The 15,517-nt window shown below is 42.3% G+C and overlaps 2 protein-coding genes across 7 annotated transcripts in view; both read left to right on the top strand.

The window, feature by feature from the left end:
• The window catches only part of senp6 (SUMO1/sentrin specific peptidase 6), a 28,851-nt gene extending 25,136 nt beyond the window's left edge, over positions 1–3,715 (top strand). For all 6 annotated transcript variants that reach the window (XM_022770259.1, XM_022770258.1, XM_022770262.1 and 3 more), the window contains 5 exons: positions 114–202; positions 371–459; positions 830–898; positions 1,520–1,670; positions 2,508–3,715. In XM_022770259.1, coding sequence (XP_022625980.1) covers positions 114–202; positions 371–459; positions 830–898; positions 1,520–1,670; positions 2,508–2,744 — 635 coding nt within the window. In that variant the 3' untranslated portion in view covers positions 2,745–3,715. The remainder of the gene's footprint in view (positions 1–113; positions 203–370; positions 460–829; positions 899–1,519; positions 1,671–2,507) is intronic.
• Positions 3,716–7,110: 3,395 nt separating this feature from the next.
• The window catches only part of LOC111240293 (unconventional myosin-VI-like), a 108,797-nt gene continuing 100,390 nt past the window's right edge, over positions 7,111–15,517 (top strand). Inside the window, exon 1 of the mRNA XM_022770248.1 lies at positions 7,111–7,307. The gene's annotated coding sequence lies outside the window, so the exon portion shown is untranslated. The remainder of the gene's footprint in view (positions 7,308–15,517) is intronic.

Here is a 15,517-nt window from a genome sequence, read left to right as displayed (position 1 = left end):
TGCATGTACATAGAAAACATAATAAAAACTATTTATGAACAGATGCAGGCAAAACAGTACAATTTAAATAACAAAGAAGAAGAACACTGATCATTTTTCCTCTGCATTTCCAGGCGAGCTGCACAGAATCAGTGTTTGTTACAGTTCAAGAAAAGGAGACGACGACACCTTCACCTTCTCTGACGACCAAAGCTCCTGTCAGGTGCCTCAACTGTTTGTTTTTTATCTGCCCTTCATCACGAAGCTTTTAAATGAAAAGATTAAAAAGCTAAACATGATTTGACTTGTGTGTGTGTGTGTGTGTGTGTGTGTGTGTGTGTGTGTGTGTGTGTGTGTGTGTGTGTGTGTGTGTGTGTGTGTGTGTGTCCAGGACGAGTGCAGCGAGGATGGGACTCTGGCTGAAGACACTCTCACCTCTGACACGTCTGTTCTGGCGTCCAAACCAAGCCTCTGCAGACAGTGAGTGGATGCACCTCTGGCTCTGCACCTGCAGGAGGCGCTGCTGCTCCGTTTATGTAGAGTTGTTGCAGTTAGCAGCATGAGTGTCACTCACCTCAGCAGGTTGATTTGCCAGACTCTGGGAAAAGCTGTTTGTATTTTGTTGTTGTTTGTACTTTTTCAGGAAGCTCAGATTAATATTTCCTGACTTGAAATATTGCAGTTGAATGCGGAAGTTTTCTTTTTAGTTGATGCAGAAACTTTTCCCAAATTTAACATATTGACAAGTTTAAAGCTCCTGAAAAGAAGCAGTGTCAGTCTTCCTCAGTCTTTGGTTTTACACTTTAATAACTCGAACATTTCCTGAGACTGAACTCTTGTGTCTCCTCAGGCCTTGTATTCTCATCATGGACTCCCTGCGCGGCCCGGCCCGGTCCACTGTGGTGAAGACTCTGAGAGAGTGAGTTCCTGCTGCTGCACCTGCACAGACCAGCTGACACATCATGAGGGTGTGACGGTGTGAGACTGAGGGCCAGGGCGCACTACGACACTTTCAAAACAGGCTTGAATCGGAGCCAAAAAAAAGATGAGAAAAGAGCAGCATCCAATGAGAGCGCATGTGAAACTGGAGGCGGGACGAGGCAGCACACAAGAGTTATAATACTGATGTAATAGGAGACATGAAATGAGCTTCTCTGGGACTGAATAGGAGATGGAGTTACATAATAAGATGCATCAAAGACACAAAATAAACACAAGCAGAGAGAGCTGGTGCAGCAGGCGGAGGTGAGGCGGTGTGTCAGTGCAGCACCGAGGAAAAGACAGTTTAAAAATATCCCCCGAGTTCAGCTGCAGCCTGCAGTTACTTCATGTTCCTTTTCTCAACCACATCATGTAAATCCATCCTGTAAACAGAACACCTGGTCTCAGATCAGCTGTGTAGCTTCTGCACCCTCATGTCCTCATAATAATAATAATAATAATAATCGTTTAGTTAGTTTGGTTTTTAGATCATTGAAGTGAAGTTTATCTCTTGGAGTATCAGGAGAACTCTGCCTGAAACGGTGTGCGTTTGTTTTAGGTACCTGGAGGTGGAGTGGGAGGTGCGTAAAGGGACTCAGAGGAGTTTTGGGAAGGACGTGATGAAGGGCTCCAGCCCACGTGTGCCTCAGCAGGACAACTTCAGCGACTGTGGAGTTTACATCCTGCAGTATGTGGAGAGCTTCTTCGAGGTGAGATTTTATCAGCACCACAGGTTTCTTCCTTTTCTTTCTCTCTCTTATTCCCTCAGTGCAGAACTTTTTCAGTCTTGTCGTTCTTCTCAGGAACTTAAAATAATCATTCCCTCCCACATAAAGTGATTTTAAATTTAATGAACCATTAAAACTGTCGGGAAGACTAAAGACAAACTTTATGTAGCTCATGAACTTCTCTTCACGCATGACGCAGAAGACGACGGACAAACTGTTAAATATCAAATAAACACGCCGTAACGAAAAAATGATCTTAAATAATAAAGAAAAAAAAGTCTAAATAAACCAGTAAATTGTGACATAAATTAATAAAAAACTAAAACCAACCTTTGATGTCATTATACAAGTATTTATTTAATTTTAAAAAAACTGTTTTAATTCCAGTGTCACTTTTGAAATAACATTCACAATGTCTTGATTTTTTTATTTTTCTTATTTTAAGGACAAGGTGTTTGTGTATTTTTTCTCATTAAAGACTAAAACAAACAGTGTGTTACTGTCTCTCTCAACGCTTTAAAAAAACAGAAATCTGGTTAATTATGTTTAAAATAGTAGTTTCCTAAAGCAGCTGGACAAACAGGAGGAACTAGAACATTCGTTGGGGACTATTTTCAGTGGCGGAATAATCCATATTGGTGCTCTAGTGATAACAGGTGCTTGTAGATCAATTCATTGAGTCTTTCCATGGGATTCGTCGACAGTAAGAAAAATCTGGACCATTTCCAGACTGATCCTTTGACACTGACCCTTCCGGAGTTCCATACCTTCCTGGTTTCATGAAGAAATGACCCGTTTTCTTTTATCTTCTCCGTGCAGAATCCGATTCCCAGTTTTCATCTGCCGGTGAATCTGTCCGAGTGGTTTCCTCAGCAACGGATGAAGACGAAGCGCGAGGAGATCAAGGATCTGATCCTGAAGATTCAGGCTCAACAAGAACTGGACAAGGAGGAGCCCGACCAGGTCGAGGCTCCGCCCGGCTCACCTGAGGAGCCGGAGATCGAAGAGACTTCTGGGTCGACGGGCCGGCCGCCAAACCTACCCATCAGCCCCTGAAACGACCCCACAACCCTCCTCCTCCTCCTCCTCCTCCTCCTCCTCGCCCCCAAGCGGGTAGAAGGGGGGGGGGAGGGGCTGAACCTGATTGTACGCTGCTGGTTTCACTTCGACATGTCTGAAACGGTCCTAAACTCCCTCCATTAACCACACACATCAAACACACCTTTAAATTTGTATTGAATAAAACATGAACTGTAAATATGCTGGAGTTTTTCCGCTGCCTTTGTAATTTACTGTTTTCTGACTCATTCATGACAGTGACCCATTAAGTTATGTTTTCATAGATGTTCTTCGTTCCTGGAGAATCTGTGCAGAAGATACTGTTTGGCTCTTGCATCGTTATTTTTTATGCTTTCAGGCTGTGTAGAGGAAGACAAAAATAATCCCGAACATAGAGACAGTTGCTGTTATTTGTAAGTTAACGTTCCACCGTCTGGAAAAGAAAAACGCGTTTTTCAGAGAGTTGATTTGCGGCTCATGAGTCACATACGTAGTTCAGTGCTTGTTGTGTCTCTTCGATGTGGAGTGGATGAAATTTTTCAGCATTAAAAACAACCTTAGATGCAAGAGCACTTCTGTTGCCTTAGCTTTTTATTCATGTTGTGAAACTCATGGATACAGCTGAGACTGTGTGTGTGTGTGTGTGTGTGTGTGTGTGTGTGGGGTCTGGAAAAGTCTTGAATACATTTGTGATTATTTCCAAATCCTGAGACTCGTAGATAAAAGAGCATTAAAGTGTTTTACGTACAGTTTTACTCAAGAAGGAATTCAAACTTAGATCTACGTGAGAAATCTTTTTCTTTCTTTTTTTTTAAATTACAGATAACTTAAGATGCAGCATTAAAGTGCTTCACATAAAAGAAAGCACTCATTTAAAAGAAAATGACATCTACTGTATACACTGTACATGATTTGATTAAACTTTTCTCCTGTTATAAACCTAATAATCTTATTACACTTGTATAATTATTCACACAATGAAAAAAGAAAAGAAGAAAAACAAAAAAAACAGATTCAATTCAACATGGGACCTGGAAAAGTTAAATTAAATAATTAAAATGTAACAAATTGAAGCAGGATAAATGTTGAAAAACACATTTCTGTAATTATGAATGTAAATTTAAAGTTACATCTGATATAAAAACTTTTTCTTTTTTTTTTTTTTGGGCAGTCACCACTATTTTTACTCAACAGTAAACCAGAAAACTTACCTGGTTAGCACTTGTTTATTTTTTACTGTGGATTTAAAGTGTTCCCGCCCTTTAATCAGGACGCAGCTTTATTGTGAAGCCGACACCAGAATGTGAAACCAGCTGAGGGCTCCACCCCTCGGTCAGGGATTAAGAGTCGTGTCAATATTTTAAAAGGAGAATAAGAAGATACTCTGTATGTGAAGTACTAGATAAGTCAGGTCTAACCTCTAACGTCAGCTGTGGTTGTTGCCAAGTTTAGATTTATTTAAACTTTTAAATTTAGAGATGTTGTAGGTGTATTTGTGAATTTCTTGTCATTGTCATTTCTTGTTTACAGTCTTTATGCTAAGCTAGGTTAACCAGGTCTGAATTGAACTGAGGTTAAGGGGATAAAAAGAAATCTAAATTTTAAGATTGTAAAAGTAGTAAATGTCACACTGATTCTCTCTGATAAGTTTAATCATAAATCTGAATATGAATCAGGACGATGTTCAGCGTTACTGTCTGGTAATAAGGCAGCGACAAGGTGATGAAGGAGGCGAAGGTGAATGCAGACAGGTGAGTGCTGTTCTTAATGCAGATGTGTCTCCTGCGGTCTCGGGTGTTTGCTTATGAAACGCTGCTCTCGGCTTTCAGTCTGGCGTCGAGTGGCTCATTCTTTCAGCGAGAGACGACTCAGCCAGTGTTACATTACTGGACACTGAAACATTCATGACTCTTGAAATGTGTTTTGTCTTCCCACTTAGGAGCTCGTTACGGTGAATACTCACAATATTAAAGCATGAAATATAAATTAACTGCCTGAGGTAAGGATGGTGATGTTTATGGAAGTCAATGCCCTCGTTTGCTGCTCTCCGTCGCTGCCTGTGACACACACACAACAGTGATTCAGTTTGATAAAAATAATATTAACTTTAGGTTAACTTTCTAGCTTTTTTTTCTAGGGCTTTCATGTACATTCCATGGTCTTCATCAGTGGATGGAGTTTCCTTAGTTCTGAGGTTTTTTTGTCTCTTTAAAAACCTTGTTAAACAGTCGAACATTGATTATTGTGAAATGCTATGGGCTACTGAGCAAACCCCCATATTTTGAAGAAGCTTGCATCACATGATTGAAAGCTCAAGACCAGCCACTAAATGGACCTTGTGATGACCTTTTGATACCACTGAAAATGTGTTGTGTCAGTAGGTTTGAACAAGGCCCAGAATGTACCTTTTAAAGTGGAAATAGACACTGGACAGTAACCATGCCGACAGTGGTCGCCATGTTGCGATTTGGTCTTAGCAACAGTAATACCACTTGGAAACATTGGGGGCGTTAAAAGTGAAAAGTTGTCTGTTTCCACTTTAAAATGATACAAAGCATATTTTAGTAAAACATTTATTAATGAAAGAAGGAATTTATAAACGAGCTATTTGTAAGATTTGCTATTGCTACATAGCTAACTTTAGCATTTACGGCTGTTTACTTACCAGTCTAGAAGAAACGTTGTGAGTTCGACATCAAACTTCATTCAGTTACTCACTGAGCGCTGTCTCTCTCTTGTTTTGCCTCTATTTCCGTTACATCTTTTCTTCTAGGCTACTGAAGTCAGCATGCTAACCAGCTAGCCCCGGCCCAATCGGACTGTTTCGTCACTTTCCGATACCGAGTCGCTGCAGCGTCCAGGCTGCCCTGAGGAAGTAGCGCTGCTCAGAGGACGTATTCTAACAGCTTGTATTGTAAATGCATCATTGACTGAGGCTCTTGACAAGACTGGTGGATAAACAGCTGATAATGCTAATGCTAACGTTAGCTGTGTAGCAATTACAAATAGCTCATTTACATTAAACCTCAATGGGGGTGGTGGTGGGGGGGGGTAATTACTAACTAACTGACTGACTAATTAACTTATGCCACCTTCCCACTTTGACATGATAATTAATAAATCATTAATGTTTTAATGATTAGTCCAACACATTTGTGTACGGTGAGAGGCAGTGAGTGAAGCAGCAGACAGAGATTAGCACCATTGTTGTCGTCTTTGACATTATCCCAGTTAATCCTCAACCTTCCTGAAGGTATTACTGCTCAGTGTCACATACGCCAGCAGCCAACATGAGACTGTGAAGATAAAAATAATGAGATTCTTTTGTGTTTATGTTCTTTACAAGTCTTTGCAAGTAAATCTGTTATTTTCAAATTATTTCCAAGGAAGTTCCTGTGCTAATTGCAGGAAAAATAGTGATGTTATTGAAATATATGCTCAATTTAAAGAGAAGTCGGCGCTCAATTAAATGTTAATTTATTATTATAAACTTTTTTTGCAAAATTTAAAATGGATGCATGGACATGTCCCTTTTAATGTCAGGGATTGTGGTTTGATCCCTGGCTCCTCTTGTCCCAGAAAACTGAACCTGAAATGATTGTCCTGATGGTCAGGAGGTGACTCGCTGTCATGGCAGGAAAAGCACAAGTGTAATTGATTAACTGAAATTAAAGTCAAATTCGCTCCATTAAGGTGAACTAGTCCTGTGTCCACACCTGTCTTTATCCTGCTGTGACAAGTCAACATGTATTGTTATTGTATATATGAATTGATGTTTTGCTACTTTTTAAAGTAAATCTAGGTGTGGTTAGATCGATCTCCCTGATATAAAGTCTTATTTTGAGTATCAATACCTGTGGCAGTAGGATCCATCAGTTTACAACACTTCCTGGACACGTGAACACTTTTCTTAGAGCTGCAATATTTGCATCTGCTGCTGCTGCTGTGTGCAGTAAATCAACTGTACATTAGCTGCTTTTATCAATAAAAACTATTTATATTGGTATTGGTGTCAGTGATCCTGGCCTTGGCTTTACTGTGTATTGGATTAAAACCAAATCTTGTGGTACTGCCCACCTCTATTATTGATTTAAAGACACATTGTTGTGTGAACTGTTCCTTTAAGAAAGTGATTTTTTTTTTCTCTCTCTTTAAAATCTTACCTGCACAGGATCCGGAAGCTCTCAGGGCTAATGGGGCTCATGTGTCCCACCTTGGATGCCCCTGTTGCTCAGCAGACCGTGAACAAACTCCCCCCTCACGACCAGGACAGCGCCCCCTGCAGGGGCACCCGCCCCACCGGAGACTAATTTACCCATCTCGTGACGTCACGGGGGCCAGTTTCCCAGGATTGCTGCGGGAATCGGAGGCTGCAGGGCGGGGGAGAGTGTGGCCCAGGCTGCCGGAGCGGACACCGATCATCTGGAGACACCCGGCGGGGAAGGCTGCGGTTGTGGACGTGCACCTCTTTTCAGGGATATTGTTTTTTTTTAATAAAAGAAAAAACACAGTTTCCCAGAAAGCAGCTTGCGGAGTCCCGGGAGCTTACACTCAAACGAGGTAGGTAGCACCGGCGACATGCACCGGGGAGAATTTATCGCAATAAGACCGTGATGTTAGCTAGCTGACGGGCTACAACACACAGCAGCGTCCCGGGGCTAGCAGCCAGCAGCACGGGGAGGCTGTCAACACACACTGGAGCTTTCCCAGGAGGAAAACCGTCAACACAGAGCTGAGAGCTGTGAGACAAATCCCTCACACGACTGGGATTTAGCTAGCAGTTTACTCTAAACCACACCAGCCCCCTGGTTTCTACCATTCCTGCACTCAGCGGTGAAAACCTTGATGCTTTTAACGGCAGAAATCGTTGGTGGATTTGTCAAGCTTTGTTAGGAGGAGTCGACGCCAGACTTCCTTCAAACTTCCGTCAATTTGAATTATTTTGGCGATAATTAGTGGCACGTATTGTCGAATATATGGCATAATATATATTTTGAATAATTAGTAGCCACTGTATAATTCGGCTTATAAACAATCCACCGTGCCTCCCTTAATTTCAGTAGAGCTTTTAACTTTTTAATACACTGACCGGCGCTGCTATCGCCACCAACGGCTCTGTGCTCGCGAAAGAACACAGCGGAATCACCCGGCGAACAGAATTTTTAAAAAGTTGGATTATGAAGGTATGGTGCTAATTTGTGGATTATATTCATGCCGAATCGAAGAGAAGTCTCTCCTGAATCATAAAAAAAGTGATGATTCATTGTTCATAGCGTGTGTGCGTGTCTGACAAGCTAGTCGATCCCAAACTCTCACATATTTTGAACGGGGTTCGGTTCGGCGTGAGATTGTGACTAGACAGCTCGAGCGAGCAGGACGAGCATTTAGCACGAGCCTCTTTACATCGGAGGGAGTTCAGAAGGGACAGAGCTTGGCAGCTGCGAGGAGAATTCACTGGTGCGTACATGACATGGGAGGCTGTGTTGTTGTACAGCAGCAGCAGCACCAATATGTCAGGTCTCACAATACGAGCACGGCTGCGGCCTGCACACATCCACATGCACCCCTGCCGCTGCTGAGCCTGGGAAGAAGAATCAATGGACATGCTTTGCATTAGGAAGGAAAAAAAAGCTGAGGGTGGTGGGTTTGGCCATTGTGATATTATTGCCTGAGCGATGATGAAAGATAATGTGGCATCCTCAGAGGTCTGGATGCAGGGAACAAGCTCGGCCAGTGCTGTGGTTTCTATCTGTGTTGCATGATTATGTAAGAGCTCTCAGTGCTTATTGTGTTTGTCCTGAGCTTGTTTTTGTGCTGAAGCTGCTTTGAAATCACTATTATGCTCATTTTATTCTCACTCACAAGGGCACATGTTGTCTTTTATTATGTCCCATAGTGTCTCTTTATGGACCTGCATGCAGCCTGTGCCCTGTGTAACACCTGTGGTATTAATTACTCTTCTCACAGTGAGCGCTGTAGTTCTTCTCTGGATGAAATGTCTTTCATTCAAGTGGAGGTCTCTCCAAACAGCAATCTCCTGATGTCTGAAGGGACTTTGACTTTTGTCCATCTTTTTATGGCAGAATTGACACACACACACACACACACACACACACACACACACACACACACACAGTTACATTATGTCACAACAGGAAATATCGCTTCTTGTAGCCGGGCTGTCCTTCCTGAGTTCAGGGAGGTTCAGGAACTTCAGGGGATCAAAGTCCTCTTCAGGAAATGATCCTGAATGATTATTGGATTAGTTGGATATTGAGCTTTCCTGGGAAGCTGAATTTGCCGCCACAGTGATGAGCATGTTACAACCATACGGACGTGAACGTTAAAGTAAAGTCTGAATGTGCTTGCTTCTTCTCTGGCTGCAGAGATGTCACCACTCAAGTGCGTTTGGCATCCCGAGTGATGGCTCACGTCCAAGCATCTTATTCAGGATCAGCTCTTTATGTGCGTCTTTATCCGTGTAAAAGATCCTTGTTTACATGAGAAAGCTGAGGATTCAGAAAATTAGACAACTTCAGTTCACAGCAGGAGGTGTGTGGATGCCTCCATATACTCATATTCTGACTAAAATATTCATGTCAGGTGTATTTTTTTCTCTCTGTAAACATCTACTGTGTTGTGTTGTATTGTATTCTGTCACTGAGGAGGAAGCAGCTGTTGGCCGGAGAGGAAAAGAGTGAAATCGTTGGGAAACTTAAGTTAATGAATTCCTGGAATGTCCTGGAAGTGTACTCTGGATGTACAGTAATGTGCAGTAATGTAAAGGCAGCATCATAAAACTGCAGCTTTCAGATCAAAACCAAAGATCGGATATTATAATCCTCAACAAAAAAAAGTCAGTATTCATCCGCTGCTGTTGGAGAGGATTACATCATGTTGTTCAGGGCGTTACTTTTATTTTGTTGCTCCTCTTGTTTTGTCAATGCGAACACACCAGGACCCTGAAACTGAAGCAGCTAAATGGAACTCAGCCATCATTAGTTTCATTATTCACACTTGAGCTTTTCCTAATGTGACATGTCCATAAAAGAAAAAGTCACGGCCCTTTTTAAATTTAAAATAAAGTGATGTGAAATGAATGAGAAGCCATTTACAGCAGTTAGCAGCAGAATCTGAACCTTTGTGATTGAAACAATGATTCATCTGAGAGTGTCAGTTCTCCATGTCTGCGTCTGTTTTTGACCCTTTACTAGCTTTTCCTGGAGCTTTTAAATGCATGTTGTGGTCTTCCTCAGTGGCGGGTAGAGCAGTGCCAGATTACATGTGACGCACAAGTCACATGGACTCGTGATGGATCAGTTAATGGGAGTTTTGCTCCGTCATGGTGGAGACGGTTTGGATCTTATGAAACTTTGGTGACGTGATGACGACTGAGTGAAAGTTGCTTTCTACTCGAGCCTGACTGATGTAGATGTTCGAGAGTTTAAACGACATTTTAACATAAACACGAGAGATTTCCTGAAACAATTCAATGATTCATCGATGAGTCAATTGACAGAAAATATTTGCCGACAGTTCTGATCATTTATGAATCTTTCCAGTATTAAATTTTCTACTTTCATCATCAGTTTAATTTCTTTGTTTTGCACCGTTGTAAATTACACATCTACTTTGAATTCTGAACCGTTCGATGGCACAAAAGAAGAAAGAACGTCACCTTGAGTTTTCATGGACTAAACTTTTTTCCACCATGGACCGGTTTCAGAAAGACAGATTTCTCTTGAACAGGTTGTCTGGGTGGGGGTGGGGGTGGGGTGGGATTTTCTCACCACAATGCAACAAGTACAATTGGCCTGTAATTACTGGACTAGATGATTGAATAATTGAAAAAAAGATGGAGGAGGAATCGATAATGAAAATAATTGTTTTTGACAAGAGTCTCTTCAGTGTGTCGGTGTTTCTGTTTCTTAATCACCTCACACATCTTTGTTATTTCTGACCTGTGGTTTGCAGTCACTGATATTGATTAATCTGTGATGCAGCTATAAATATAATCAGCCGGTTGTTATATGGGTCAGACCAGGCTGCCTCTGTGTTGTGGGTCAGTTTATACTCATTGTAAAATTGGACGAAGCTCTTCGGCTTCTGTCTGCGTTTTGGATTCTGTGGCTCTCCGTCGTCTCAGAGGTCAGAGCTCTCACGGAGGCCGTTGTGATCATAACCATCATAACGTCGCTAATCTTAGTCCCTCCCAGCTGGCCTCTGATTGGCTCTTTATTTTCTCTGTCTCCAGACGGGATTACGTCTGTGGTCGTCAGGTCAGAGGTGTCGAACCCGGCTGAAGCTGCAGCAGCAGATCGTATCATCCACTCTCTCCTCTGTGGGGGGGGGGGTTCATGCGTATCTTGTTTCCGCTGAAGATACGTTAATGTAGGTGGTGGAGGAGGACGGGGTTGGGACCTCCCCTCGTCAGTCTTTGTAATCAGGGGAATGTGAGCTGTGAATTAGTCACGCCACACTGAGCCACAGACCACCGCCTCCTGATGAAGAGTGTCGACTTACACGCCGTCTGCGAGCCCGGCCGCCTCCCCCTGGGGGGTTTTCCTTCTCCCTCAGGGGGGTGTGTGGTGGGGGGGGGCGACTCAAACATCCTGGAAGACTTGACTCTGTTGTGTTTTGGTTCGCACACACTCGGCCAGATTACAAGTGAAGCAGAGACTGTAAACAAAAGCCACGTGGTTCCACGAGTGGATCTGTGGCTTCACACTGGGACGTTGCAGGTTTTCGTGGTTCAGGAGACTGAAAACAAACTCTGGTCCTCGTGACTTTATCCTGACCTGATGACGCTTCAGTGTCATTTTATGTTCATCCAGCCTCCATGACAGTTCAAATCACATCATCTCAACTCTATAATTTTCCCTCCGTCTGCTCTGGAACCGCTGGCTATCACATGTCGACATCTGTGTCTTTATACCCAGAAACCCTTGTGTTTTTAGGTTGTTTCCTGGAGTCGGGTCGGATTACCTTCTCACTCCGAATGAAAAACCAACCACACTGTATTCCTCTTGGAAAAGTGGAGTGGAAAGTCTTTAAAGCTGAAAACATGTCTGTTATTCAGGAAAAACACTGTACGATTATTAACTGGTTAAGGTCAAGGTTAGTCTGCTTTTCTTTGTGTCTTATTTTGAAATTAAATCATTAGATTTTGTGGATTCAGGTAAATTGTGATGGACATTTGTCTCAGTTTTTAATCATTTATAGACTAAAGAACAAATGGATGAAATGAAAACGTGATCTTAGTTAATAGATGAGGCTATAACGGAAAATAAACCTACATTTTTTTGCATTATTCTCTTTGTGCAAAACGACCCCCGGGAGTTTGATGCTCATTAAAAGCTGTTGCACGCTGGTTTCAAGCAGAAACTGTGGGAGGAAAACGTGCATATGTTTGCAGAGGAACATGTGCACAGGTTGCCGTGTTCTGTTTTGTCGACTTGTTCAGCAACAAGCTCCAACACTGATGATATTTTAGTGTTTTCGGTGGATCTGTGAGGTGACGCCAGGTTTCACCAGCTGGCAGCGAGTTTGAGGAAAGATCAGAGTGGTTTTATTTTTACTGGATCACTGAATCTGTGTTGTGTATGAATGAAAAGACACCTGGCAGCTGGACACACCTTCTGTCTCCCTGAAGTTCAGTGTCTTCTACTTTCATTACCACAACTTCTCGAGCTGCAACAATGAGCTGATTAATTGGTTGAATGACAGAAAATGAATCAGCGACTGTTTTTTGATAATAGACTAATTGTTCAAGCAGAAATGCCAAAAAATATTGATAGTTTTAGCTTCTCAAATAGAAAAATAATCAGCAGATTAATCAATAATGAAAAGCTGCACTTCTAAAGCATTTCAGCTTAACATTTTAGATGTTAAACTCACTCTGAATCCCACAGGAACCCACAGTGAGTGGGACTGAGCTTCAGGAAAAATCTGAATTCCAAGGTGGATTAAAAAAGTTTTCTCCTAAGATTTGAAGGTGAAGGTGTTGTATGATCGATTTACAGCCTTTGCATTGTGTTCTGTAGTGTAGTGTCTGTGTTTAATCTTCAGATCTGGAGACACAGTGTATTTTTAGCAGCAGATGTGGTCCCTGCTGTCAGGATGAAGTCTCTGCCGTCGGCTCTTTAATCACGAGTTCTTGCCTTCGACAGCAGACCTGTATTTTCATGCTCACTTTCCCTGCAGCCTCTCCGGCTCAGCTGCGAGTGAATCACCGCGTCGCGTCACGTCGACATGCAAATGAGCCCAACCCATCATTATATCATTATGGTGGCGGGGGCTGTAACCGTAGCAACCGCGAGGGCAGCCCATTCGTGTGCTGAGGCCGGCCGGATCACGTGTCAGTGACCTTTGAAACACAAGGCCTCCCGGTGCAGAGTCAGGCCGAGGCCTCCACTCAGTAATGGTATTTAGGGAGGAGGCCCGGTCTGACACGACAAGTGTCTGCAGATTAAAGACAACACAATAACACGGTGTCGGTCCCTCCTTTGCTTCCAGCTATTAGTCTCCAGAGATCACTGCTGGTGCTCAAGCATGAAGAAGGTGCATGTTTGTGGTATTTCTTCCTCCTCTCTGCTTTGTCACACTGCTCATTACGTTTCTGTGGCTTCACTCCAGAAGGACTTTGACCGGAGTTAATCCGGCTCTCTGTAGCACTTCTCTTAAATATTTAAATGACACAGGAATACTTGTTTCAGCCATTACCAGGGTTTACAGCTCTGAACCTTGGACTTCTAACTGCTGCTTTCTTCTATTGTGCGAGTTTGAGATCTGTCTTCAAACTATGTTTTGGATAAAACTGTCAGTTGTGCTGTGAGTTTTCAACTCTTAAAACTCCTCCAGTTTAAAGGTCTGTGTCCATGTGTAGTGTGATTATAGATCAGCTCTAGCTTCTATATTAATACTGTGAAAGTATCAAAGCCTCAGTCCACAGAGAAATGCACACAGCCTGTATTCAGAAACTGAGCCTTAAAACCAGCCGTCAGGACTTCTGGAACTTTGTGATGTCACAACAAAGCAGTCACCAAGCCCCGCCCACCTGGACCCACCATACAAAACCTTGCAGGATTTGGTTTCTCTGAGTGTTTTACTCCTCTAACTATAACTTTAATACACACTGCACAGGAAGAATTAGATATTTTCATTATTGATTACTAGACAGTCATTTACCTGTTGAATTGATTACTAGTTTGGTTTATAGATCAATCATCACAATCTCCCAGAACCCAAGGTGACATCTAACATCTTAAACTTACACATTCAGTTTACCATCACAGATGATGAAGAAAAGCAGAAAATATTCATATTTTTGCTTCAAAAATGAATTAATTTATTAATGAGTCATCAAGAGATAGTTACAGTTTCAATATCTGTCGATTGGCTAATCAATGAATCCACTTGTCGTTTAACTTGAATCTGTCGTCACCAGCGGACATGAAACTGAACTGAAGCCATTGTACTCCCTTTGAATTGATGGCTCCATCAGAGTTGAGTAGGTGTGGTGACTCTTGTTCAGGTTCAGACTCTGAACTCTCACGTCCACATCAGACCAGACTTTCATTCATTCAGACGTCTCACTGTTGTTATTTCCTGCTTGTCTCCACTGGACGTCCTGGCTCGGGTTGCTAGGAGACGTTATGTAACTGGACGTCCTCCTCACTGGACGTGCACATGAGAAACAGGTTTTCAGGTTAATTTCCCTTCCTTCATGTGGACACAGTGTGTGTGTTTATTTCCCAGGATGCCCTTGGCTAACTGTGCTGATGCAGCTCTAGTCCTCGTTGTCCTCTCTTCGTCTCAGTGGCGGTGACGCTGGACACTTCCTCTCTTTCCTTTTGAGGCGTCTGTATAATGTCCCTGTCCGTCAGGCTTGTTAAATAATCTGCTGTGAGGGAGACGGATCACAGAGAGCCTGAGAAAACAAGTGTTGGCAGGAAACAGACTTTTAACTTTTAAAACTCTCAACGAGCCTCTTTCAGTTTTCCATGATGAGTCAATCTTATCAGCCACAGATGAGGCTGAACAGAGACTTGCACTGTAACCTCTATTTTTATCTCTTTTATTCTTAACATGTCGTCATACCTAGAAAACAGATTGTCAGCACGTCTCTAAATAATCCATATGACCATTAAAAGACAACTGAAACTACTTAGTCAGGATTAGGCCGAGATTGTTGGCAGGACATAACGAGTTGAACCGCAGCATTGTCATTGAAAGTGTCTCGTATCCGGGTAAAATCCAGAGGGATTTAATACGCTTTTGTTTAGCCACATACACAATATGCATCCTGTTTCTCCACATCACAGATTTAATCCCAGTCTCTCTTTCTGTTGCTCGTCTACGTACGAATCAGGCGACAGTCCAGTGGAGATGCACCTGAAGCCGTTTGGTAACTACAGCAATAAAGGAATTAGCTAACTCGCTAAGAAGCGTAACCATCAGTGGTATCTCAGTGGACAGACAGGGCTAGGACTGGGACTAATGATTATTTTTATTATCGATTAATCTGTTGATTATTTTCTCAATCATTTGGTTGTTTGGCCCCAAGCTTCAGGCGGCGTCTTCAGATATCTTTGTTTTGTCCGATGAACAGTTCAGAACTCAAACACAGTTTTAGTTTATTATTATTATTATTATTAAAGACTAAAGGAAACCAGGAAATATATTTACATATTTATCTTAACATATTTAAGAATCTGTAACAAGAGAATTGTGACATGTTACTTATTGATGTCGGAGTAATCTTTACTCCT

Source organism: Seriola dumerili, unplaced genomic scaffold, assembly GCF_002260705.1.
Source record: "Seriola dumerili isolate Sdu_G_001 unplaced genomic scaffold, Sdu_1.0 BDQW01000025.1, whole genome shotgun sequence".
NCBI classification, from domain to species: Eukaryota; Metazoa; Chordata; class Actinopteri; order Carangiformes; family Carangidae; genus Seriola; species Seriola dumerili.
Note: the sequence above shows the minus strand (reverse complement) of the source record. Positions and strands in the feature narration are given on the sequence as shown.